The sequence below is a fragment of the Podarcis cretensis genome, assembly GCF_951804945.1.
Source record: "Podarcis cretensis genome assembly, chromosome: 13".
NCBI lineage: Eukaryota > Metazoa > Chordata > Lepidosauria > Squamata > Lacertidae > Podarcis > Podarcis cretensis.
The window spans coordinates 43,418,971-43,445,662 of record NC_137182.1 but is presented as its reverse complement, the minus strand read 5'-3'; the positions used below and the strand labels follow the sequence as shown (position 1 = coordinate 43,445,662).

General features: G+C 48.0%; 3 protein-coding genes across 6 annotated transcripts in view; 1 reads left to right on the top strand and 2 right to left on the bottom strand.

The window, feature by feature from the left end:
* TEP1 (telomerase associated protein 1) overlaps nucleotides 1-1,631 on the bottom strand; it is a 55,009-nt gene extending 53,378 nt beyond the window's left edge. The window contains exon 1 of one of the 3 annotated variants that reach the window (XM_079951513.1): nucleotides 1,473-1,631. The gene's annotated coding sequence lies outside the window, so the exon portion shown is untranslated. Of the gene's footprint in view, nucleotides 1-1,091; nucleotides 1,277-1,319; nucleotides 1,420-1,472 lie in introns of those variants that run through there. The other 2 variants (XM_079951512.1, XM_079951511.1) reach the window with 2 other exon arrangements.
* Nucleotides 1,632-4,070: 2,439 nt separating this feature from the next.
* Nucleotides 4,071-11,257, bottom strand: KLHL33 (kelch like family member 33). 2 transcript variants are annotated; one of them, XM_079950701.1, is made up of 5 exons: nucleotides 11,205-11,257; nucleotides 7,681-8,229; nucleotides 6,571-7,519; nucleotides 5,614-5,784; nucleotides 4,071-4,962 (listed from the first exon to the last, which is right to left on the bottom strand). In XM_079950701.1, exons 2-5 carry the CDS (start codon nucleotides 8,204-8,206, stop codon nucleotides 4,386-4,388), a joined length of 2,223 nt encoding a protein of 740 aa, XP_079806827.1. In that variant the 5' UTR covers nucleotides 8,207-8,229; nucleotides 11,205-11,257; the 3' UTR covers nucleotides 4,071-4,385. The 2 variants fall into 2 exon arrangements, with proteins under 2 accessions (XP_079806827.1, XP_079806828.1); XM_079950702.1 differs by lacking the exon at nucleotides 11,205-11,257 and adding an exon at nucleotides 9,140-9,234.
* Nucleotides 11,258-18,584: 7,327 nt separating this feature from the next.
* Nucleotides 18,585-26,692, top strand: part of LOC307201963 (solute carrier family 12 member 3-like) — a 33,354-nt gene continuing 25,246 nt past the window's right edge. Inside the window, exons 1-2 of the mRNA XM_079951541.1 lie at nucleotides 18,585-18,873; nucleotides 25,925-26,235. Coding sequence (XP_079807667.1) covers nucleotides 25,951-26,235 — 285 coding nt within the window. The 5' untranslated portion in view covers nucleotides 18,585-18,873; nucleotides 25,925-25,950. The remainder of the gene's footprint in view (nucleotides 18,874-25,924; nucleotides 26,236-26,692) is intronic.

The window sequence follows — 26,692 nt, the reverse complement described above, 5'->3', positions numbered from 1 at the left end:
CCCCCATACTGCCACTTCTTTAAGCGAACGTTACTGGGTTTCAACCGGGAACGAGAAACCTATGGCTCTCCCAATGTTGTCGGGTCTCAATAGATCTGAGGAAACGCTTCACACAGGCTCTCAGTGAGAAATATTGCAGTTGTGGGGCGGTATCCTTTCAACACTTGGGGTGTAAAAGACCCTAGGTTTAGGGTTATGCATCCTTTTAGCACAGCACCCCCTTGTGGCACCATAGCATGGTGAAAATAACTAGATTTATTTATTTATTTATTTATTTATTTTGGAAAAGCAGAAAATTTGAGGGAATGAAGTTGGAAGATTCCCTAGAAGTCCAAAGGCCCAGGCAGGGCCCACCCACCCTGCCACTCATAGCTGCAGCCACAGCATTCCACCCTATCTAAATGTTCACTGAGTCACAAGGCCTTGCACAACCACCCCCAGCCACAACCCCCAGGCTCTTCCTGCCTCCTGGTTAATTCAGTTAATTCCCTTGTTTATCTGAAGCCACTGTCTCTCGGTTCCTGCTTTCAGTTCCTGTATTTCCCTGCAGCATTGGCGCCCGCCACAATGAAACTCCCTCCCTTATCTCCTATTCTGCTCATTTAACAAACAAACGCGTTGGGGCAAACATCCATAGGGAACTACCATGTATACCAAAGCCAGACCACTGGGTCCATCTGGCTCAGTAATACATACACTGACCTGCAGCGACTCTTCCGGGTTTCATGCAGTGATCGATCTCTCTCCCCCAGCCCCAAAGCGGATATACCTGCAACTGAACTTAGCAACCTATGCATGCCAAACTCTACCACTGAGCCACACCCATCGCTCGGAGAAGCTTTAAGTTAATGAATGTTAAAGGCACAGGAGCCACACACACACCCAGCAGCTCCTTATCGCCGCTTGCCAGTCGGCAACCAGAAACCATGGTTTGCGCCACAAACCAACACCTCCGCGCGTTGCAGGAAACCAATTCCACCCGAATTCATTCAGGCTTGCAAATTCGGTACAGGCTGGCCAAAGAGTCACCTCTATAAGCTGCTTCCTCCCTCCATTTAGATTTATTATGATGATGATGATATACCACCCACCTGAGCTGATCACAATCTTTCTCTTTCTCGCATTCCACAATCTTTCTCTTTCTCTTTCCTTCTATCAGGGATTTCCCCCCCCCCTCTTCTGCGAAATTTGCAAAAGGACTCTCAAGGCGAGGTCCGCCTCTGCTGCAACCTACAGCCTCTTTCCTTGAAATATTAGCCGGCGCCACCCCCTAACCGCCTGTTTTATCGGTTTTCTTGGAGAGGTCGGTGCTCACCCACCCCAGAAAACCGAGTCGCCTGCACGCCTCCAGCCAGCCCTTCCCGGACGCGGAAGCTCAAGCAGAGAAACCACAGCCGGCGTAAGCACCGCCTAGGCGGAGCCTGGACTGCGCCCAAGAAGCGTCTCCCTCCCGGCAGCAAAAGCCCACGCACCTCCGGAGGGACCCAGGTGTCCAAGTCACCCGATTTGTTCCACGCCTCCGCGCTAGAGCCCCCGGAGAAAGAAGGCAGTCCCGGCTGGTGGTTTATAAGGCGTCACGTTTCAGAAAGAGGCTTTGGGCGAGGAAACCCGGGAAGCCTGACCTCTCTGGTGCGCTACGGCTTTTAACCCGTTAGAGCTCATGCTGCACAAGGAGAACCCAGGAGTCCTGGCTCTTGAATCCGGAGAGCGCACTCACCGTTCAAGGGAGGAAGCGGCAGTCCTGGCTCCAGCTTCGACTTAGTCGTTTTGTTTATAAATCACTCGACTGCAAGGGCGTCCATGCAGTGCACAAAATGGGATACAAAAAATAATTTAAAAAAATGAATCGGTTATGACTATAAAATCAAATGCCAATTAAAATAACTCATGGGTTTCTGTAGTAATAAATAGTAGTAGTAGTAGTAATAATAATAATAATAATTTGTATACAGTCTTGTACCCCCAGGTCTCAGGGTGGTTACAACAGAAAATCACCATATAAAAACACAAAATACATAATAAAAACAAAAACAGCCCAATAACCCCTCTTCCCCAACTTTTTTTTAAAGTCTTTGTTAGGTGTGGAGAGGTCAGTAGGAAAGGGACATAATCAGACCTTGATTGGAAGAGAGCCCTGTAAAATTAAGCCCACAATTAAAGAATTGGGGGGGTGGGGCGTGAGGCATCAAAGGCATGAAGTTTTACTTGAGAGCCCCCCTCTCAATCGTATTATAGTATATAGTTCCCCACACTTTTTCTCTGGGCCACACTTTCAGAATAAAAAATTGCTCACACCACACCGAATTTTTTATTGATAAGTAATACATTAGAAAACAAGAAGAAAAACCCCTAGTAGTGCTTGATTTGTAGCACTGAACACAGCTACTTTATAAAATGATTGTGGGACATCCATAAAGTATGCAACAATGCAGCTACATTTGGCGAAAACATTGCCAAAATATAAACAAGCCTCTTACATACGTGCCTTAGGTATGTATACAGACTCAATGAGAGGTCTAAACTGAAACAAACTCATCTCGTCAACACAAAGAAGCTCTTTTCTGATCTTTCATATTTCATATCTGCTCGCAGCAAATATGCAATGAAGGACTGTAGAAGAATAGCCAATGTGCTTGAAGATTCTTTGGGGGAAACCCTGACCCATTTAAAGTGGTATGATATTGCTTTAAATGTATAGCAGAGGGTGGCCCTTTAGGAGATGTTTGATATGCATGAATCAGCAGGTTAAGGAACACCAGCAGGAACACAAGCATTGTCTGCAGACTGCCTTTAAAGCTGCAGTGGCCCATTTGAAAATCTGGCAAGGGCCTTGCAATAGCATTATAAAATCCAGGAAGAAAAGCTGGCAACCCCAATGGGAAAGTGAAGTAATGTGCCTTAAGAGCAGGATTAATCACAGCCGTATTTTTTAAAACAAGCAAAACACCGCCTACGATAACATGTGTTTTAAAGCTAAATAGTGGGCAGCTTAATTGTTGTATACACATCATTTTGCAACTCATTGCTTAGTAGCTCTTGCATGGAACCCTATCTAGCACAGGGGGTGGTGAGCTTTTCTCAGAGGGTGGGCTGCATTCTCTTCTGAGGGGGCAACAGTAGGCAGGGCCTAAATGGGTGCAGCATCAAACCTAAATATTACCCTCTTTCTCCTCCAGGCAGTCAAGCAAGTCCAAGGCCTGCCAGTCAAAAAGATTCCACCCCAATCAAGACTGAAGAATTCATCTCTTCCTTCTGATAACTTCATCACACTGAAGGAAGTGGGGAAAATCCCACCCTCGCCCACAGCATTTTGCCTCTCTGCTTGTTCCTCACAGAAGTGCTTTCCTTTTTAACAGCTGCACAACAGACAGAAATTCAACCAATGCAGCTTTAACCAAGAATAGTGGAAATGCAGTGGTGGTTTAAAAACAACACTGCTTCCGTTTAGTTTTTGCTTGGTGCGGTTCCATTAGAAGCACCAGGCTGGTTCACACAACTCATGGCTATTTCTTGGTAACTGCAGCATCAAACGGTATTAACACCTCAGGCAGAATTCTCACATTGCCTCCCTTGCCTTCTGCTGCTGCTGCAGCGCTGCCACCACACAATTTCTGTTCTCATCCTGAAGCAAAGTTCTTAACCTGAGGTACTATTTCTGGGTCAGCAGAGTCTGTAATCTGAAGCTTCTGTAACCTGAAGCGTCTGTAACCCGAGGTACCACTGTAGAGTTGGAAGGGACCTTGAGGGTCCTCTAGTCCCTGAAGTATACAGCAGGGGTGTGGGAACGAGGTATTGCCAACCTTTTGGGGGCCATGAGGCAGGTGAGATGACCCAAAATGGCTGCCACATCACCTACACCAGCCACCATCACAGTCACTCTGAGAGGGAAGCTCTTTGCACCGCTCAGTTCAGAACAGAGGTTGCGTGTCAAGTCTCAGCATCCAATGAAATGTGAGCACATTTAAGGGATGTGTTCAATGTAGGGGAAGCTCAGCCACAAGTTGAGCAGGGAGACAGAACTTTCTGTTTGTGCCTTGTTGGTTTTTTTTTTTTTTTTTTTTTTTTTTTTTTTTTGAGGGGATAATCATTTGGACTTTTTGCAAGAACCATAGAAGGTGGGTACCCTGGCACCCATTAGTGGTCCTTTTAGGCTACAGCTCTTATAATCCTCAACAGCCGGCCATGCTGGCTACGGTTAAAGGGAGCTGGAGTCCAGTTAATGTGCAAAGGACTGCCAGCTCCCCTTGCCCCTGCTGCACAAGCACAGAGAAATCACGCATGCATGTGCGAACCATTCCTAGAGTTTCTGCCCCTATTAAAGCTGTGCAGGTGATTCCACAGAAAACTGGGGAGGCGTTTCAGGAGTACTGATATGGCAACTCTGTCTAAGAATCAGCAGGGATCTCCACACTAGCCGTATCTAAGGGCGAGGGCTGTTTCCTCCTCAGAGAAGGAGGAACTTCTAAGATGCAGGCCCTGAGGTCTGCGTAAGCCTGAGGCAGTGTCCCGACGCTGACCCAGCGGTCATGGGTCGGGTTGTAGCAGTGGATCAGGTGGGTGTCGCGATAGGTGTTGTGGCTGTAGCCTCCCATGATGTAGAGCTCTCCGTCCAAGACGGCGGAGGCGGCGATGACGTGGGCCTGTGGCAGAGGGGCAAGAGCGGCCCACACGTCCAGGCCCGGGCTGTACACTTCGCAGGCCAGCTGGTCGGCGTAGCCCCCGTGTCCATCCCGCCATCGCAGGCCTCCCGCCACGTAGAGGTGCCCACCCATAGCTTCCATGTTGTGGCCTGCGCGCTCCTCTCGCATCGTGGCCAGCGGGATGGGTGCTGCGCCCGGACGGTACTGGATCAGGGAGGACTGGCAGCGGCACGAGCCGTCACTGCCCCCAGAGACGTAGATGACTCCGTCCAGGATGCAGGCTGCATGGCCACAGAGCGGAGCGGGCAGAGGTTCACATGGCCTAGTGGGAAGGAACAGGGAGGAAATGTATATTATTCACACAACACATGGTTAAACCAGGGCATTCATAATGGCAAGAGGTGTTCCCCCGACCACAGCAACAATAGGAGCATCAGAGTGCCAGCCCTTTCCTCAGAAACAGTCAGTTCCCCAAAGCGTGTTGGAATATGAAGGTCTTCATCGGCTGGCGGAAGAACACAAGGAGGGAGCCAGTCTAACTTCTCTAGGAAACTACAATTCCCAGAGTTTCTTAGGGTAAGCCACAACTGTGTAAAGTGATGTGATGCCACTTTAAAAGTGTATCCTAAGTTTCTAGCATCTGTACAACCTGAAAATTAAGGCAAAATGTACAGGCACTATTGTTGTCATTTTTTGTGCTCCTGAGAAACTTGTGTTCCTCGTTTCAATATTTTACTTTGTCACTCTCTCTCACACACACACCCAAAATCATTTGTTACCTGGGTCCCACCTCAGTCTTTTACTCCCCGGGTTAAAATTTATCCAGTTCCTTCACTCTTGGACTTGTTTTCCTGATGCTTACCCTCCTCTGAACCCATTCCATGTGTCTATATGCAGATGAAAATGCTGCACCCGGTACTGGACTCCAGGTGAGGTTTGACAAAGTCCCCCCCCCCAACGCACAATTCCTCACCTCCAGGCATTGGTCTGGGGGTCATAGCACTCCACTGTATCCAGGCAGTAGGCATCGTTGGAGCTGCCTCCCAGGGCATAGAAAAAGCCATCCTGGTAGAGCACCTGGAAATAGCTCCGGTGACTTGTCATGTCGGCCAACCGCTCCCAACTCCCACAGAGAGGGTCGAACCTGCAAGAGGGGAGTGTCAGGGAACAAAGATGGCGCTTGGAGGCAACCCCACATCCCCGCAACTCTGAATCTGTTCCTAAAATTAAAGGTTCAGAAGCATCCCTCATTATGTTGTCTGTCCTTCACATCTTTCCACCTTTTCCACAGTGGCTTTAGAACATTCATGTCAAATTTCTGGACAGCCAAATGCTGCCAAAGGCAACATGTCCCTTCCTGTTTGAGGAACCTGATCAGAGAGCAATGGATTGCTAGAAGGGCAGCACACCAACAATCTATTTTTCATTCTCTTGAGCCAGTCAATCACTAACATCCAGGGCGTATGTTACTGGAACCCAGGGATGGGCCAAAACCTAATGGGGCTGGTGGTGGTGGAAGCTGCAGCCAATCAGGACTGAGACACAAGGGGATCTTCTAATCTTTCTCACTGCCTGTGTACCAGGCTTTGATTGGCTCCCAGCCCTGATTGGCTAGAGAGCCCTATAAAACTCTGCAGGTCAGGCCAGCACCAGTTATGGACATTCTGACTGCTGCACGCCTTCTCTGACACCTGCTTTTGCCCCCACCCCTCTTTCACCCCCTTATCACCCTGTTCAATAGACTACTTTTCCAAACATCCACTCTGGCCTACGCAACTGTACTGATGATCTCCCAGCTGAAATACTGATTCTGAAGACCTGTTTATCCTTCCCATGCCCCACCCACAACTCTTCTCACATCGCGGAACTTGCAACCTGGTTCTTTCCCTCTCACCCACTCTAATTCCAAAGGCAAGAATCCTCATCTCACTTGAACACTGAGCACATGGTGTCCCTGGTCCCATAGTAGTCCTTTCCACCAAAGATGTACATCACGTTGTCCTTGACTGCCACAGCATGCCGGAAGCGTGCCCCCTCTGGGAGCTCCCCAAGACGACGCCACTCAACCTGCTTGACCAATCCGATGCTGCTAATGAACCGGTGTGCGAACCATAAGTCCCGGCTAGGGCTGCGAGTGGCCATATTCTTTGCCAGCGTATCTCCTCCGCTGATGGCAATCACCTTCTCTGGGTACCTCACCCGGCAAGGGAGTTGCTCCAGCTTGGAAGGGCCTGGTGGGATGCTAGCTAAGGACTCGACCATGAGGCTATAGAGCTTGCCTGGGGAGGCCATCATTTCTACCGCACGAACCTGTTTGAGCTCCCGGGTGGACATCAGAGGGAACCTGATGCAACGTAGGACTTGCTCTGCACGGTCCATCCGTCCTTCCCGGTCAGCTTCCAGCCATCGGACGGCTCCTTGGAAGGCCTCCAATTCATTGAGGATATAGAGGGCATCAGAGCTGAGGAAGTGCACAAGCTGGCTGGCTGGAAGGTCCAGGAACTTGGGCGTCCTTGTGACGTGAGCAAAGTTCCTCAGCACGAAGTTCTCGGCAGCGCTTTCCAGATCATGAAGGCCGTAGGCACGTGCGAAAGAGAGGACATCCAAGCTGGATTCAGGAGTCAGCTTGTGGCGGAAAAAATCCAGGCAGAGTTCCAAGATGCCGGAGACCTGATACTGGAGGGCAGCCTGGGCAGCATCAAAGAGGTTGTCCCATCCGCCTGCCAGTGTTCCTGAGTAGACGAAGGAGATGACCAGGCCCAGATCAGTTGAGGTGAAGCGTGTGCAGAGAGGGGCGTCCGCCTGGCGGGATTCCTTCATGCCGCTGGTGAACATGCCGTGGAAGAACTCGCAGCCGCAGGCCAAGGCTAGTCGGTGAACTGGAAGGAGGGAAGATGAGATCAGGGGACCCAACAGCCATATCTCAGTTAGGAACCTATAGTCCCCAACCCAAAACATCTAGCCTTCCCATTCTATCCCACCTCACAGATCCCTTTCCTATCAGTATGTGGGACTTCCCCTCAAGCTCTGCCTTGTTCACCTTGATAGATATCTTCCTCAGCTTTAAGCTCCAGGTCCCAGCCGATGCCTTTCTCATAAAGCTCTTCCAGGCCCCGCAGTGTCTCCCATTTCTCATCCTCTGGACTCAGCCTGTCCTCTGCCTCTATCCCAATCAACACTGCCTTGCAAATCTCGGCCACGCGAGGGACGCCCAGGGCCTCCGCGGCATCCAAGATCTCCCCAGCCTTCTCCGGTGTGGCCTCCAGCTCCCCAGCGTAGGCAAAATTCAAGATGGCCTCCCAGCCGCATGGCGTGGTCACACCATCCAGCTCCACCGTGCCGTGCTCCCCACATTCCAAGCGTTGCCGGAAGACTGAGCTCACTGCAGCAAGGATAGCGCTGTGGGCGTCATAGTCCCTTAGGCCCAGGGTGACAACCACGTCCACGAGATGGCGCTGTTCTCTCAGCTGCTGAGCCACAGCAAAGAACCCATCGGCGTGGCCTTCATTCCGCAGCTCCAGCTGCTGCCCCACAGCGCCCTCTGAGGGGCTGTCAGTGCATGACATCGCCTCTTGAAAAGAAGACTGCCCTGGGGGAAGAGAATGAATGGAAATCATAAGGCAATGCAGCACTGGGGAATCATAGAACTGCAGAGGGGAAGGGACCCTTGAGGGTCATCCAGTCCAGCCCCCTGCAATGCCGGGATCTCATGCTAGAGTATCCATGACAGGTGGCCATCCAACCTCCAATGAAGGAGAGTCCACCACACCACCTTCTGAGGGAGTCCGACCCAAACCATGGGCTTCGTGTTGCAAGAAAGGAGATTCCGACTAAACACCAGGAAGAACTTTCTGAAGGTGAAGGAATGCCGTAGAACTGGAGACGGAGATGCACAGCTGCATCCCAAAACACGCCCTCAAGTAACCCAAATTTAAAACACTACCACAGTCCACACCGCAATTGCTTGTGTGGTGACAGAGCTTCCTTTCCCGACAGCTGCGACCATGATAATATTTCACACCAAAAAATAATAAAGATTTCCAGTGTAAAATATTCTAAAATAGTTGTCTACGGCTGTGTACACACCATGCATTAAAAGAACATTCCTCGCAAAGAATCCTGGGAATTGTAGTTTACCCCCTCACAGAGCTACAGTTCCCAGTGCCCTTAACTGTCCTGGGTCCTGCCCCCAAACAGAGGCTCTTACTTGTCTATAAGTTCAGAGAAATAACAGCAGCAGACACTAGACTCGGGAGTCATGGTTCAGGAGTTCAAGAGCAAGCAAGAAGTTCAGAAATGGACGGAAACTATTCTCCATGCTCCACCCACTAAGCTTTTAAAGAAGAGGTGCAGCATGCTCACTTGCGAGACTCATTCATGTTGCGGCAAGGTCGGGGTTGCAAACGCACACTCCGGGTGGGTGAGTCGGATCCCATTTGCAAAGGCAGCGCCTGGTTTTTAGGTAGCAAAACCGAACCCTCCCATTCATTCACTCTCACCTCTGGTTCCATCTGCCCACTTGGCTTCTTCAAGCCCTTCCCTACCTCCATGGAGGCTCTGGGCTCTGCAGGAAAATCAGCGGGCAGGCTCCATAGTTCCCTGTACTGATTGTTAAAGCACTCTGGGAATTGTGGCTCTGGGAAGCGTATAGGGCTCTCCTAACAAACTCTCAACACACTTAACAAGCCACATCTCCCAGGATTCTGTGGGGACGACGACAGGGAAGCCATGACTGTCTAAAGTGATGCCGTTGTGCTTTATATCATAGGCGCCAAGTCGCACCCAACATTGTGGGGGCCCGTTGCACATGCATGACGGCACACATGTGCCACACCCCCCCCCAACCTGGCCAGGCGAACTCAGCCCGCCATCCCTCACCGACCCACCACCAGCTGCCTTAGCTTTGTGAAAGGAACGTGCGGAACATAGATGCTTAGCCCCATGCGTCCCTTTGACGATCCTCAAAAGGACATGACAGGGCCAAGCATCTTCATCCTGGCATGTCCTTTTGAGGATTTCCACAGGATTTGGGGGGACGGATCTCAAATCTTCTTAAATATATTGGGAGGAGACCCACGGCCCCTGTAAATGGCACCCCTGCTTTATATCTATGGTGTGAATGTGTCCCATGTCTCCTCTCTGAGACACTTTGCTGCCTGAGGCGAAGGATAAAATGGCGTCTGTACTGTTCCATGTGGAGAATCTAATTGAACTGGCACAACTGACTACTATTTCAATATTAGCAAAACCGGTATTCTCCACTGCACCTGAGGCAACAAGCTACTAATGGAGAAGCAGGCCAGGCCTCACAGCTTTGTTCTCTAATAGAAAACTACAGCCAGGAGCCTTTAAAGCCCTAAACAACCTCGGTCCTGTATACCTGAAGGAGCGTCTCCACCCCCATTGTTCAGCCTGGACACTGAGATCCAGCTCCGAGGGCCTTCTGGCAGTTCCCTCACTGCGAGAAGCCAAGTTACAGGGAACCAGGCAGAGGGCCTTCTTGGTAGTGGCACCCGCCCTGTGGAATGCCCTCCCACCAGATGTTCAAGAGAAAAACAACTACAGTACCAGACTTTTAGAAGACACCTGAAGGCAGCCCTGTTTAGGGAAGCTTTTAATGTTTAATAGGTTATTGTACTTTAGTGTTCTGTTGGAAGCCGCCCAGAGTGGCTGAGGAAACCCAGCCAGATGGGCAGGGTATAAATAAATTATTATTATTATTATTATTAAACTGCTGAGCCCTATGAAACCCATCCTTGAACCTGAGGTGGTTGCCTCCCAACACAGTGTTGTGGACCAAAGCTGCCTCAGTGGAAAACTCAATCTATTTTGACACCGGTAACATGGCAGGATCGTCCACTTCTCTCAATCACCATGTGTCTCTCTCCCAAATGAGAAGAATGGCTGGAAAAGGAGAAAGGAAGGGGAAACTAGCCCTGCTGCCAGCCTGCCTTCTAGCACCCTCATTTCCCCTGCAGTTAACACTGGAAAACCTTTGGCGGTGTGGGTGGGTGTTATGTAGATGATGCATAAAAAGCATGTGTGCTTTAATTACAGCTGCAAAGAGTGTGCATGTTACACTTGCGTGATGTGTGTGTGATCCGAATCGGAGAACATGCGGTGAAGCTGTGTGCAAATTTCTTGGAAACCAGAGTGATCACAATGTTCTAGCCAGTGCGGCATTTTTGTGGTGTCTCCTCAGGGACATACCTGTGTTGCTGTAATGTGTTGTGCGTGCATGAGTGTGTTGTATGACTCAGTTTGTGAGGAGGAGGGCTGGATGTCCGTTTGTGTTGTGCTTTCGCACCTGGTACATTCTTAGAAAACTGCCGTAGGCGCTTAAGTTGCAAAACCTTAGGCTGAGATGCAGTTAAGACACCTGCCTTTCTTGAGAGCTTAATTGGGGAAAAGGCAGTGTGCATATATCCAAACCCCATAGGACAGACCACCATCCCCCACAGTTAACCCTCCCCCTTGCCCCACAATAAAGCTCTTTCTAAATACTCCCGGCATTGCTGAGCTGCTCAGTACCATCCTGGGGGGTCCCAAACTCAAGTCTCTCACCTGTTGGGCCTGTCCAGGCAGGGGGGGCTTTCCTTAGCCTATGAAGAACCCGTAGCTGGAGTGTTGACCTCTGGGGAATTTGGCCCACGTGGAAACTGGTGAGGTTAATTATAGCCCGGCCTGAGCTACTGAAGGAGGAGAGGGCAGGCAGAAGTCAAAGCCAGATGTAACTGGTTCAAGGAACCGAAAAATTCAGGCTGAATCATTCAAGTCCCCCCCCCTTTTTTTTACAGCACCTTGAACATTGCTGGGAATGTTTATGTCACTAAAAAGCTAGAGATTATGGAATGTGGGGCTGGAAAAGACAGGAAGCTTTTTATATGTGGCATTTTTCCAGGGTCTGAGGATGACCTTTAAAGCATATCTTTGTCCCCTACAAAGAAACTTGGGGACTGTAGTTTGTTAAGGGTGCTGGGAATTATAGGTCTGTGAAGAATAATCTTTTTTTTTTGGTGGTGGCAGGGTGTGTGTGTGGATATGCTTTGAATGCTCTTCCACAGACTGGTGGGCATGCAGCCATGAATAATATCCTCCTTTTCTCTTATATTCAGAGATTATGGAATTTTAAGTAAGGTGATAGGGGCAATGATCTTCAGGGGTCTTTTCAAGTTCTGTGGTTCTATGTGACTGGAGAGCTCAGCCTCTGAAAAACGTGAGGAAGGAGCAGAGTACGATGGAGGCGGCTGAGCTGGGGACAGAAATGTGCCCAGGTTCTGGCCTGAGAACTGGGAACGGAATGAGAAATAAGTATGGGCGTGCCCTCTTTAGGACAGGGCTACACCTCTGGAAAAGGGCTCTTTAATCTCCTCTTCGCCAGCTTCATTTGCATCATAGGGGAATTCCCTCAACACTCTCGGAAAACTTTTTGTCCAGACTGGTTTTTCCAATGGGCCATAAAGAGAACAAGGGGATTTGCATGGGGGTGGGGGCAGAAACACCTGGAGCATGAGTAGGCAAACTAAGGCCCGGGGGCCAGATCCAGCCCAATCCCCTTCTAAATCCAGCCCGCGAACAGTCCGGGAATCAGCGTGTTTTTACATGAGTAGAATGTGTCCTTTTATTTAAAATGCATCTCTGGTTATTTGTGGGGCATAGGAATCCCTTCATTCCCCCCCCCAAAAAAATATAGTCAGACCCCCCACAAGATCTGAGGGACAGTGGACCAGCCCCCTGCTGAAAAAGTTTGCTGACCCCTGACCTGGAGCATAAACACAGAGAGGAACTGAGATGGGGGGAGGGGGGGAGAAGGCAGGTGGAAAGAGGAGCACTTCGTTTTTTATTGCTTTCAAATAAAGTTAACAAGTAAGTTAACAGATATTTACGTATAAAGTGGTACCTCGGGTTAAGAACTTAATTCGTTCTGGAGGTCCGTTCTTAACCTGAAACTGTTCTTAACCTGAAAGCACCACTTTAGCTAATGGGGCTTCCTGCTGCTGCTGTGCAATTTCTGTTCTCATCCTGAAGCAAAGTTCTTAACCCGAGGTACTATTTCTGGGTTAGCGGAGACTGTAACCTGAAGTGTATGTAACCTGAAGCGTATGTAACCCGAGGTACCACTGTATATGGAACTTGCTCCCCCAGGAGGCAAGTCAGGGCCACCAACTTGGATGACTTTAAAAGAGGATTGGATAAATTCATGGAAGAGATAGCTACCAGTGATTACTAGCTATGATAGCCATGTTGTGCCCTCTGCAGTTGCTGGCTGGCTGCAGTGAGAACACGATGCTGGACTAGATGGGCCATTGGCCTGATCCTGCAGGCTCTTCTTAAGTTCTTATGCGTGCGCACACACACACACACACACACACACACGTGGGTGTAGGTGTAAGTGTATACTTCTGATAAAATTAGTAAAGGGGGGGGGGAGAGAATTATCTGGGGTAAAAGACATATCAGTGCAAAATAAAAACAAGAACCAGTCTAGGTTCTGGTGAATTACAGGCTTTACAAAACTGGAAAAGGGTTAGCACTAGCAGTCATCTCCAATATATTTTAAGGAGGTAAAGAACTACAAAACTTTTAGAAAGCATCTGAAGGCAGCCCTGTATTGGGAAGTTTTTAATGTTTGACATTATGTTTTTATTTGTGCTGGAAGGTGCCCAGAAACTCAGCCAGATGGGCGGGGCATTATTATTATTATTATTATTATTATTATTATTATTATTAAACAGGGCTCATTCTTTTCCCTCTTAGATTATCCCAAAGCATCCTGCTTGGAGTTACAGACTCCCATATACTTCATATAACCCTCTCATAATTGAGGGCGCCCTTTCTTTCTCTTCCCACCTCGCCAGTACTTGGCATAAAGTATCCTTGTTGCTACAAACCATACGCATTAATGATTTCTCTTTTATCTTTTGGAACAGCGTCTCCCAAGTATGTTAATGGAAACAATTTGGGTTGAGGATATCATCTGCGTTCCAAAATAATTTGGATGTCCCTTACAATACCTTACCCAATACTTCCTTGCGACACACAGCTGGCACACCAGCGAAGGGACAAGTCCATCAGCATTTCTTAAAACATTGCACTGCAGACGGGCCGCGGGACAGTTTGTTCTTTGCAGATGGCCTCGTTTTCTTCTCTCCAATGCTACAGCCACGTGGGTCAGAATTAAAACTCGGCTCCTTCAACATTCCGGTGACTCATTACCACACACACACAAAAAACGTGGGGCAAAGGGGGAAAGTGGCGTTTCTAAGGAGGAGGTGGGTATTGTCAGGTTTATACCTGCTCTGTGGCATAGCTTGAAAGCAGAACTGTTCTCAGGGCAGAACTGTTTACCCATTAACATGCACATTTGGTGCAGTTTTCTCGGAGCACAGAAGGAGTAGAAGATATGTGAGGTTTCAGCAGTGGCGTAGCGTGGGGGGTGCAGGGGGGCCGGCGGCACCGGGCGCAACATCTGGGGGTTAGGGTTAGGGGGCGCAAATCCACGGGTAAGGGGGCGCAAATCCATGGGTTAGGGGGTGCAAATTACTTGCCTTGCCCCGGGTGCTGACAACCCACGCTACACCACTGGGTTTCAGCACTTTTCTTCTGCAACACTAGCTTTCAGCGTTTCCCCTGCATACATGAACAGGGTTTCCCCCAAAGAAGCCTGTGGGTTGCTAAAGGTGAAGGGAAATGTAGCTCTGCCAGGGGTAAACTACAACTCCCAGGATTCTTGGGGGTTCTTTAAATGTATGTAGCCTTTTATTGTTGGCTATACCGCCTCCTGAAACAGCACTGTGGGTTTTAAACTCTCTGACATACAACGAAGAATTAAACCAGGGGTCAGCAAACTTTTTCAGCAGGGGGCCGGTCCACTGTCCTTCAGACCTTGTGGGGGGGGGGCAGGACTATATGTTGCCATGATTTTGACCCACATTTTTGGCAAAAACCCTTATTGTGACCAACCCCAATGTTGCCCAAATGTGATGGGGGGGGTGTTCCCTCATAAAAAAAACCACGCTGCTTCCTTTGCGTTTTACGCATTGACAGTTATTGTGTCTCTCGTAAGGCAGGGTGGGGGGCTGAGGTAAGTGCGCCATTCCTGTCAGCCCTGGAGAGCGTGTGCACATGTGTGGGTGAAGGGAAAAGCCATTGGCCATGCTAAGTCAGGCCGGCACTGCTCAAGCAAAAATGTTCTTTTCCCCGTGTGAGGGAAGACAAGGTAGCAGCGGCTATTTACCTTTCCATGGCTCGCACCGTGTAGCTAATGAGCAGCTTCCCCAGCAGAGTGCAGAACTGCTTTGGAGTGCAGCTGCCCAGGCGCTCCCCACTTCCTCTGGCGGGGAGCACTGCCGCTACAGATACCAGTGGGTGTTGCTCCTGAGGCGGCTCCAAGCCCCTGCTGCCGCAACTGCCCTTCCTGAGGTCAGTCGCTGGCTGCTCCATGGTGGAAATCCGAACTGTGGTTCCTTTTCCCCCTTCCCCACCCTGGAAGAAAAGATTGCTGCACACAGCAGACGGAGAAGGGGCTTGTCTTGAGCAGCCGCCTGCCTCACTTTTGACCCCCCCAAGCCTGGCTGAGTCGCAAAAACCATTGTGCGCGCTATGTCGGCTGCCTGGATTCCCGGACTATCCCCGGGCTGGATCTAGAAGGCAATTGCGCCTGATCCAGCCTGCGGACCTTAGTTTGCTGACCCATAAATTAATCAGTCTCCTGTATTTTTCAGGCAGACTAATGTGCTCCCCTCAATATGTTGTTGGGCTATAGTTCCCATCATCCCTGACCGCTGGCCGTGCTGTGAGGAGCCAGTGTGGTGCAGGGCTTAGAGTGCTGGATATGGGGACCTGGAAGACCATGGTTCAAATGTGGTCTGATGTTTTAATATATTTTTAATCTTTTGTTGGAAGCTGCCCAGAGTGGCTGGGAAAACCCAGCCAGATGGGCGGGATATAAATAATAAATTGTTATTATATAATTAAATTCAAATGCCAACACAGCCACCAAGCTCACTGGGTGACCTCAGCCTATCCTGCCTGCCACACTAAACGATTGAGGCCTTACAACCATTAAGGCCTGTGGAACCTGAAGGAGTGCCAATTCCGGCAACCGAAACAGTCGAGAGAGGACACGTGTGGTGATAAGGCAATCTCACTGGTCCTAAACTTCTACACAGATCTGCAACAGTTTAAGGACACATTCCAGCTAGGTGAAACTACTCAGGATAGGAGGTCCGGGGAGATTTCTGAGGGCTAGACAGAGAGGCTAGAGGGGGGTAAAATTGTATATGGCTCCTGCACCAGCCCATTCTTGATGTAGAAGGTCACTGGTTCAATCCCTGGCATCTCAAGACATAGCTGGGAACATTGCCTGTCTGAAAAACCCCGGAGAGCTGCTGCCAGTCAGTGTAGGCAATGCTAAGCTACATGGACCAATGCCCTGACTCAGTACAAGGCCTGTTTCCTGTGTCCACCCTGCAAGAGGAAAGAAACAGCAGCCCCCACATCTTCTCTTATTCTGGACCAGTGGTATAAAATGGGTGTAGTAGCACAACTGGGGTCTTCTGCAAGGAAGGGAGGAAGCCCTAATGAAGACGTCTTACATAGGAGCTCCCCTAAATCTGAGGGTGCCTCTGCCAAATATCGAATGTTCTGCCCTGGACTCTGAGAGGAATTCTCCTTTTTGTTTTGTTTAAGAAAGTACGAAATAGGATGCAATCCAGATCTCATCTGAACAGTTTGAAGCATTTGGGGAAATTCTTATTGTTGTCGTCACGCAGCCAATGGTTCTCTCTCATCTCCGTTTTACAGGTGAATTAAACACCTTTTATACCAACCGCATTAGTCTTTAAAAGATGATTAGACAAACTCACAGAGGAGAGGGCTATTGATGGCTAGTAGCCACGGCCAAGCTCTTTTGCCAAAGCTGGAGGCAGCCGTGCTTCTGAATACCAGTTGCTGGAAAGCTCAGGAGGGGAGAGTGCTCTTGTGTTCGAATCCTGCTTACAGGTTTCCCATGAGCCTCTGTTTGGCCGCTGTGGAAAAAGGACACAATACGATATGACATGATACGATAATCTTTATTGTCATTGTCCCATACAGAACAACGAAACTGAAAAATCAGACATTCAAAAACCAACAAGCCTGCTATCCCAGCCATCCCAACCTGGTTAGCCCCCTAAAAACTCTGATACCCCATTTTTAAATACAATATACTCCCATACAGACTCCTTACAATGCGTTTAAAACCAAAATCGCATTTGGGTAGAAACTGTTTCTCAGGCGGCTAGTCCTAGACTGAAAAACCCTGTAACTTCTTCCAGAAGGCAGAAGCCGAAAGATCATTTCCGGGGTGCGCACTATCCTGCACTATCTCTGCAGCTTTCTTATGGCACCTGGAAGCATAGATTTGATCCAAGGTGGGAAGAGTGCACCCAATTATTCTCTCTGCAGTCTTTACAACCCTGGACAGCATTGTTTTTCCCTCACCATGCAGCTCCCAAACCACACACACAGACCATAAGTTAAGACACTCTCCACAGTACAATGGTAAAATGCCATCAACGGGTCCTCTGAGAGATTGTTTTTCCAGAGGATTCTCAGAAAATATAACCTCTGCTGTGCTCTCTTCATCAGGTCTTTGCTGTTTTCTCCCCAGGTTAGGTCATCTCTCAACTCCATTCCCAGAAATCGAAAGACTGAGACCTGTTCCACGCACTTCCCCTCAATAATACCTGGCAGGGGAGAAACCATGATCACAATTTACATTTCCTAAAGTCCACAATAATCTCTTTTGTTTTCTTTAAGTTAAGGAGTAAGTTGTTTTTCCTGCACCACTCCCCAATGGACTATATGGGCCATGGGCCTGATCCAGCAGGCTTTGGGGAGGGGAAGTTTCCTGTGACCTTTCTTTATATATACTCTCAGGGAGCTCCCCTTTTGTTTTGGTTGCCCTCGCAGAGAAATGTTTTTGGCAGAAATGACTGGCAGAATCCGAGACCAGGGAGAAGAGTCGGTGGAAGAAGATTGGAAAAAAATTAAAGATTATTTACAGAAATATTGTAAAATTAATGAATGTTAGAAAATGATGGAATGATGTTACATGGCTTTAGCAGAAAGGTGATAAGGAATTAGGTACAGATGCATTAATGTATTAAAGGGGAAAAACAAGGTTAGAACATGTTAAGATTAATTACAGGACAGAAAACAGAGGAAGATGGAAAGGAGTTGCTGAAACAGTTAATTGAAGTGGAATACAAAAAGGGAGGCGTGAGGAAGTCAATGAAATAAGTGAATGAAAGTTAAGACTGAAAAGATTGGAAGTGTTTTTAATTGTTTTTAATTGTTTTTTTGTTTTGTTTTGTTAATTTAATGTTTTATGTAGTGCTTTTGTATTTGTCTTTGTACTCTATCATGTTTAATTTTTCTTTTTTCTTTTAGTAACCTTTTTGTTATTTTTAAACTTTCAATAAATATTATTTTTTTAAAAAAAGAAATGTTTTTGCAGTTTGTAGATACAGCTTCCTCAACACCCAACAACCCTCTAAGGCAGAGATTTCGCCTTTTGCACCTAACCAGTTTCAGCCGAAGGGGTGCCAGGGAGAGTGTGAGACTCATTATTTCATCAAAATATGCGTGTGGTTATTACCACAAAGCAAGTGCTGGTAACATGCTTTCCGCCTCCAGGGTGTGTGGAGTCACTCAGTTTACAGGTTGCTCCCTACGCGGCCTGCCAAAAAGTTCTGAGCCTTCTGCAAGCTTCCTCTGGCCTAGACAACCCGAAGGGGTGTTGTAAGAGGAGAGCCTCGGGCAGGGCGGGAGTTTCGGTGATGGTGCGTGGGCTTGTACATGCTGCATGTGTGCAAGAGCATGGCGAGGGGGCGGGGACATGGATTCTGCCCCAAGGATTAGGCCTCATCCCATGGGTTTATCAGATGTGAATCACATCAGTCGGGAGCGCGTTCCTCTTTGCACTTGTGAGTTGGCGTGCAGCGCTGCAGGGAGGTGAACCGCCATCAAGTGTGTGGTCTGTGCGGCATCTTTGAGTGAGTAGAAGAGTGGATTTGGGGTTGACCTCCCGGTTGGTGTGTCACCGAGGCCTGTCCCTGTGCCTTGCAGCTGTGGAGAAAAGCTCTCCAGGTGCCACTTTTTTCGCCCACCTGCAACTGATGCAGTTCTACCTACAAGAGTGCTTTGAGAGTTCGACTTTAATGCTGTGCAGCAGGCAGAAATTTAACAGGTGAGCCTTATTTATTTCTTCGTTCCCATGCCATTGCATTCTTGTGCTGAATGTATTCCTGTCATGGAGGCACCTGACAATGAATACATGGCAATCCTGAGGCAACATGGCCCAATGGAAAACAGAAACCCGCAGGGCACCTGCCCCTTTAAAAGAGGGAATTTCAGTAGGTCGCATAGGAAGGGGCAAAGCTGTCTATTTTGATTTCTTTCAGTTTCTCATTTTTCCAGTCTTCAGTTCACCACATAAGTTTGCTTAACAAACAACAACAAAAAGTCATTTTAGTGTGAATTTCTCCTGACACTATTGCATGCCGTTTTCCCTAATATACACACATCTGCAAACCAATGTCCCCATATATAACACATTTTTAAAGGTCATTTTCACCTAATGCATGCCTTTTGAGGCACACTTTTTACCCTGACATATTGCACACATTTACTTGGTTGGAGAACTGCATTGCAAAATTCAGAGAATTGCACCTTTTGAAATAAACGGCTAGTCCAAATTTTCGCAGGGAAAACCTGCTGAATCGGAACAGCTACCAATAGTTTTCTTTTCTTGCATTGCTTCAGAAATAGGTAGGTTCGCTTTTAAATGTGAGCCGAACGTGAACTACCCCCTCCCTAAGCAGGTGTAGGTTGTTGTGAAAGCTTCACCTGCTGAAATTCCCTCTTTTACACAACTATTAAAGGCGCAGCTGCATTGCTTGCGTGCGTGCGTGCGCACATCTGGTCACCCTTCGCTGAGGTCCTGGGAGCATTGACTGTGTGTGTGTCTTGGCGTGAGTCATGTGTTCTGTTCTTCCTGTGTGTTCCAGAGGTGGGGAACCTGTAGCCCTCCAGATGTTGTTGGATTCCAACTCCTTCTCTGAACGTCCATCTCCCATCAGTCCCAGCCAGCATAGCTGATGGTCAGGGATGAGAGGGGTGTGTGTGCAGTCCATCAAATCTAGAGGCCCACCTGTTCCTGGTCCCTGTTGCGCACCTGCAATACTTTCAGACCCATTATCATTTCCCTTCCTTTTGATTGTTGACCTGTAGCTAGATAATTAAGGGGACTTACATAGGGAAATTTGCTTCAGAATAATTTCTGGTGCTCTAGAGCAGCTGTCTGCAACCTTGTCAGACCCACTTAACCCAAACATGCATATATATTTTTACCCATTTCATGTCTGTCTTTCTTTTAAACCATAGATTTGTTCGGTGGTAGTGCTGCTGTTACAGCGACCCACCTCAGATTTGGCTGAAATAGTGGGTCCTCAACCCACCCACTGAAGACCAATGAAGCACTGATCCAACTAAGCTATTCTCCTCAAATGTAGTAAACAAAGCTAAAAGCTTTGAGACTGCTATGATTTGGGCTATAGAGTAGACCCACTGAAATTAAGGAACCTAAGTTATTCATATTAGTCATAGAGAGCCATTTCCATTAACTTCCATGGGCCTACTCAGAGTAGCACTAGCATTGGGTAAAACTCTTATTTGCATTTGTATTGGGCACCCATTTGTTGCTACTAATGAACTTACGAAATGTAAAATTCTCTGCAGAAATATAAAGAACCACACACACAAAAATCCCAGCATGCATCACTGCTGCTGTGTGAAGCTGCCAATTGGTGAGAAAATAATTGGTCACCTGTGCCTTAATATTTTTTTCAGAGCCTGGAGATTTTTTTTTTTTTTTTTGCAAAAATTTGTTATATTGTTCATTGATCTTTTATATCTGTACTCAGCCCTTCCTCTCAAAGCAGCCCAGCGTAGCAAACACATGAGTGATAAGAAATAAACATGCCGCTCAGTAAGGTAGTAGTTATGTGTGTAAGTGCTGCTTTTAATTACATCACTATCTCCCCTAGTACATCTTCCAAAATGAGAGTCATCTAATTGCCGCTTTGCATATTATGTAACATTTGGCTTTATGCTGTGTTGCCAACTTTTGCCTTTAACCAGGAATTCGTTCTGCAGAGGTAAGCGGAGGATAATCCCATCCCCCTCCATGCCCTGCTAAGCTGATAATTGTTTCATTATGAAGTCCAAATGTAAAAAAAAGGAGGCGTGCCTCCACAAAACTAGTGCCAAGTTAGAAAACGTAGTTCCCCTGAGAGTGTGGAAAACCTAAAATACAGTCCATAGGCAAGGCCACCTGAATGGGCTGTCACTCGATTAAAGGAATATGGTTTGAGTTTTTAACAGAGCAGTCCATTTATTATGTGTAACATGATTATACTGCCCTTCCTCCAGTGAGCTCAAGGTGGTGGGCTGTTGTCTTCCCTCAGCCTCATGTTATTTTCACAACAATCCTGTGAGGTAGGCTAGGCCAAGACAGAGAGCGAGCAGCTGGGCCGAGGTCAGCGAATTAGTTTCACCACTAAACTCTTTTGTTTATGGGGAGGATTGTTGGTGGACTACAAATCCCATCATTCCTGACTGCTTCCATCAGGAGGGCTCCCTGACACCGTCCCCTCCAAAGGAGTGGGGTGTTTACCTGTTGGTTTTCTAAAACAAATGCAATAGGAGCACTGCCAATAAAATAAGGTGGCCGGCAGCCCTTTGCCAATAAAGAGAGGCAAGGCACATGTCACCACCTGTGACCTTTTCAGGCATCTGAGAGCTGCTCAAATAATAGAGCCGAGCAACTATAAAAACTATTTTCCGACACCACTGTCTGCCTTGTATAACTTTATGGGAGAGAATCCCAAGGACCAGCCCTTAACAAATGACCACGTCGGACGGCTGGCTGCCTGCCTACGATACACAACAGCAGCAAGAGTTTTGAGGTCAAAATGGGCACGTGTATTAATTATTTTATTTCGACGGGTAAATATGCATTGCTTGTCGCCGCAGGCCATTGCAAACAGTGTGGGTGAAAACATGTCTACAGAGACATAAAACACGAGCTCTCTAGGGGTTTTGTTGTTGTTGTTGTTCTCATTTAAACATACAAACAGGAGCTAAAATCATTTACATATTAATAACTTCTGGAGAATGCTCTCAGATTAATGAGTTGCCTTGTTTTGCTGAAAAGAGAATCCTATTGCTTTCAACTGGCCTGGTATGTACAGAGTAGAAGCTGAAAAATATGGCCAGGTCATGTGTCGTCTCCCCCCCCCTCTCTTTATCAAGTCATATTTGCCTGCAATCCACCCCACCAACTCCTGTTCATGAAGCGATCCTCTGCACACATGTAAAGACTGCCTTGAATGTGCATCCCTCAGCTTAACTGCTAAATGAGCCTGGCTTAAGTTTTCCAATCAGGTAGACGCTGATTCAAGGAGAAACGTGTCCAGCGGCAATTTATCTCTCAAGAAACTACAGGGCAGGTATAGATTACGGCTAATGCCATCTGTGCTTGGTTTCAGGGGACATCCCCAGACCTTTCTGGGGATGCCGGGAATTGAACCTAGGACCTCTTGCGTGGGAACCACTGAGCTCCAAACATTTCTTTGGGGCACTGGTGTGGATTGAGCTTTGGAGGAGAGGATAAGCCAATGGGCAGGGGTGATAGTGGCAGACATTGGCGGGAGACCCACCTCTAAGAACTTCCCCAGCTGTACCCCCAACCCTGAAAAGAATATGGAGACAATCAAGTTTGCTGGCTTGCCCCTACTTCGTGCGGCACCCCTCCTTTAAAATTTGGGGGGCATTGGCTCCCTGGCTCCCCAGATGATGCCCCTGGCCACATTCTTTCCCCCACACAAATACTGGAGAAGATAACTAGAGCCACACAAATATTTGAGAAGACAACTAGATCACTGCAGGAATTGGGCCCCTTCCAGAAGTACGTAATTTCAGGCTCCTACTCTACATTTTAACACTACTAGATAGATCGATCGATAGATAGATGATAGATAGATAGATAGATAGATGATAGATAGATAGATAGATGATAGATAGATAGATAGATGATAGATAGATGATAGATAGATAGATAGATAGATAGATAGATATAGATATAGATATAGAGAGATAGATTAGATAGATAGATAGATAGAGAGAGAGAGAGAGAGAGATAGATAGATAGATGATAGATGATAGATGATAGATAGATGATAGATAGAATTAGGCTATAGCCCAGCTTACTTACGGGGATATATGGAGGAAAATGGGGATTACATTATTCTCAACTGCTCAGTAAGAAGTATGACGGTTCCTGCCTTCCCTAGGGTTCTGGGCAATGAGTGCAAAGAAGCTGGGTTTATTGACAGGTGCTTGGGCACATTTTGTTAAAATTCTGTTTTTTTGGGCTGTTGAAGACCTTCCTCTTTCAAGAAGCCCTTTATAAGTTGCTTTTAATACATTTCTTTGTTTTATCACTTTATCACTTGTTTGCCACCCTGGACTTCTTTGGGAAGGGCAGGCAGGGCATAAAACAAGCAAGCAAACAAGCAAGCTTATTACTTTAAACATCTTTAAATGAAAAATATCAGGTCACCTGCTGAGGTTAGTTTATGCTCTTTTGACTTACAGTGTGACATGGTGCTTTTAGCTCCACTGCACCGCACCCCAGAGTTCATAATAATAATAATAATAGAATAAGAATAAGAATAAGAATATTCACTATCCCCCTGCTCTGCTTTCTTAACAAAATAGCTTCCTCTGCAGATGATCTCCATGGAAAGCCTCACTTGATTATTTTTCCATACCAAACTGCTGCTAAAGGCATGAGGAGGAGGCCAGGCTGTTGTTGTTGTTGTTGTTGTTTCTCTCTCTCTGTGTGTGTGTGTGTGTTTGTGTGCCCTGGTGAAATCCATGCGAAATATTTTCGGTAAACAATGAGTTCTCACACAGGGTTGGCTAGGCCAGCTAGGCCCTGCTGTCGCCCTGCGTGAACTGATGGTGCACCCTAGATAAGAATCAACGAGATTGCCGGTTTGCAGAGGCAGCAATAAAAATCTCTCCTGTTGCTGGCAGGTAGTCAGTCATACATGAAGCATTTATGCATCAATTGCTTCAGGTGTCTTGTTGTACAGTATCCTTTTTGCCTGCGGCATAAGATCGGACCCTCTTACCGCTGAGTCCCTGTCTTTATAATACTGTTTTTACTGCTTGTTGTTTTTTTTTTTTTAAAATAGTATCTCTGCTTTACTGCTTTTACGTTCATAGAATCATAGAAATGTAGAGTTGGGAGGGTTATCTACGCCAACCCCCAGCAATGCATTATTATATACTGCTTAGAGTTTTTACAGTACAGTGGTACCTCGGGTTAAGAACTTAATTCGTTCTGGAGGTCCGTTCTTAACCTGAAACTGTTCTTAACCTGAGGTACCACTTTAGCTAATGGGGCCTCCCACTGCTGCCACCTGATTTCTGTTCTCATCCTGAGGTAAAAGTTCTTAACCCGAGGTACTATTTCTGGGTTAGCAGAGTCTGTAACCTGAAGCATCTGTAACCTGAGGTACCACTGTACAGAAATCCTTCTAATTAAATGCAGACATATAGCACCTTTGAACTTGTACATATGAGTCATCCCAGTATGTGTGGCTCATGGGGTGCAGGAGGTAATTCGTCCCCCCCCCATGGGCCGCCATTTTGCATCTGGCTATGCCCCCCCCAGCTTCCCTCAACATTATTTTCCAACTGGTTGGTGGACCTCGGGGTTCCAGCAAAGAAGAAAGTAGTTCCCACAAGTTCCCACATCTTACCCAGATAATGACACCCAGGACTGTTTTGTGGCAGCGCATTGTAAGGTCAGCTCAGGTCAGCTGGGGTGCTGGGGAAGCTGCCTTTTTCAAAAGTTTGTCTGCCTTGATGGGTCTCCTAATGGAGTAACAACCCCTTGCTCGTTTTGTGGCTTCCCCAGAATGCAATTTGAAAACGACTGCGTCGTTGTGTCAGCGACCCATGACCCAGGCGGCTCAGTCGCAGCATGGAACAGAACCCCCCCCCCCAGCCCTGAATAGCCCCAATGAAACCTGCCTGCCACATCGATCGCCTCACCTGGGACACGTGTGTTCTCGACCCCATTGGCTGGGTCCCCTGGCGCATGGGCCCGGCGTGCGCCCAGCCAGGCTGATCCCCTGTGGCTCCAGTCTCCCCGTCGCCCATTGTCTTTTTTCAAGTTTCCATTGCCCTGTGCAAACCGGCCCCAGTGGAAAGAACGTTGTAGGGGCAGCAGATAAGGCAGTGCAAATAGGATTTTTAAGTCATGCGTTGATGTGTAAGGAGTGGACAGGATGTGCCTTCAATCATCTCCCTCTCCACTCCCCCCCCCCCCACTGCTGTGCACTCGGAAAGTTTGTCTGTTTGGAGAAGGGGTGGATATATGGGAGGGATCAGGGCAGCCAGGAGCTGTTGGGTCCAGTTTTGGAAAAGCTAGGCCTGGCATTATCTGGGACCTTTATAAGGCAAAGGGGGACAGGAGTTGAACCTGCTGCCTGGAGAGAGATAAGTTGCCAAAGGCTGGCTGAGTGGAGAGACACATCGGAGGAGCAGGTAAAAAAGGGAGCGGAGACATCTACATACCTGTCCCTGCATCTCTGTCTGTCCATCTCTCCTGTGCGGTTTCTCTCTCCGCTCCCCATGTAACCATTTACCCTGTCTTAACACCTTTCCTTTCTTCATCTCCTCCAGCCGGTGTGTGAGAGAGAATCAAGGGGGAGAGAGAGACTGCTGAGTTGCATTTTAAGCAGCCAAGTGGTCAGAGTCTTCGTTATCCTGCATAGTGCTCACACTCCAAGAGCAGCAGGACCAAAATTGCACATGTATTTGCCTTCGCTTTATTCATTCGTACAGGTTGCGGTGTCCAGCTGATTCCTCAGGTGCAAAATTACAGGCCCTATTTTAGTGCAATAAACACGCTGCCACCAAATCTTGCGTCCCCCAAGTCCCTTTCTCATATTTAGATGTCTGTTTTAGATGGGGGGGGGTTGCACTCTGTATATCCTTAGGGACACTCATGTCTTTATTGCGAATTCATATATTGTTGGGCTGAGTCCTGTGAATGAAAAAGAATGTTTCAGAGCCCAAGAATGGTTTGAGGTATACAATTAAGTGCCATCTTTTAACTATGTCATCTCTGCTGCTGCTTCCCCGTGCTTCTCGTCTGACAGCTGAAAAGAACAACCCCGCTTAGACGATGGAGGAGGAGGACTCATCATATAAGACCATCTTTTCCCTGGGGCGGTTTAAGATCCGCAAGCAGCAGAATGGACCCCCCTCGGACCAAGCCAAGAGTGCCCCCAAATGCCCGGCGGAGCTCCCGCCACCTTCGCAGATGGAGGAAAACGGATCTCTTTCAGACCCTCCGGATTACGAGACCACGATAGACGCCTGCCCTCGCTATGAATTCTACGCCCTTTCAGCACCTCCTGGGCGGCGGAAGGTCCGCCCTTCGCTGGACATGCTCAGAAACGCAGATCTGGTGAGACCTGCTAGAGGGTGCTTTTCTGCCAAAGGTGGCGTCTGCCAAAGTTTTCCAGAAAATGTACATCACTGGGTGCAACAGCACACTTTTGAAAACAGCTGGCAAGGAAGGACCTTTTGCTGCATGTTAAATGGAGGATTGGAACCTGTGGCCCTGCAGATTTTTCTGGACTACAACTCCCATCACCCCTGGCCATTGGCCAAGCTGGCTGGGGCTGATGGGAGTTGGAGTCCATCAGCTTCTGGAGGGCCACACGGGGCCGGCCCACTCATGAGGCAAGGTGAGGCAACCACCTTGGGCAGCAGGATCCACAGGACAGCAGATCCGGCCTCCAAGGAAAGCATTGCCCACTGTTGCTGCCGCAGTGACAGAAGCAGGCCCAGCACAATCATTGGAGGCCTGATCTCTCTCCTCCTCAGCAGCCTTCCCCTAAGCCACCTCTACGGCGGCCTGT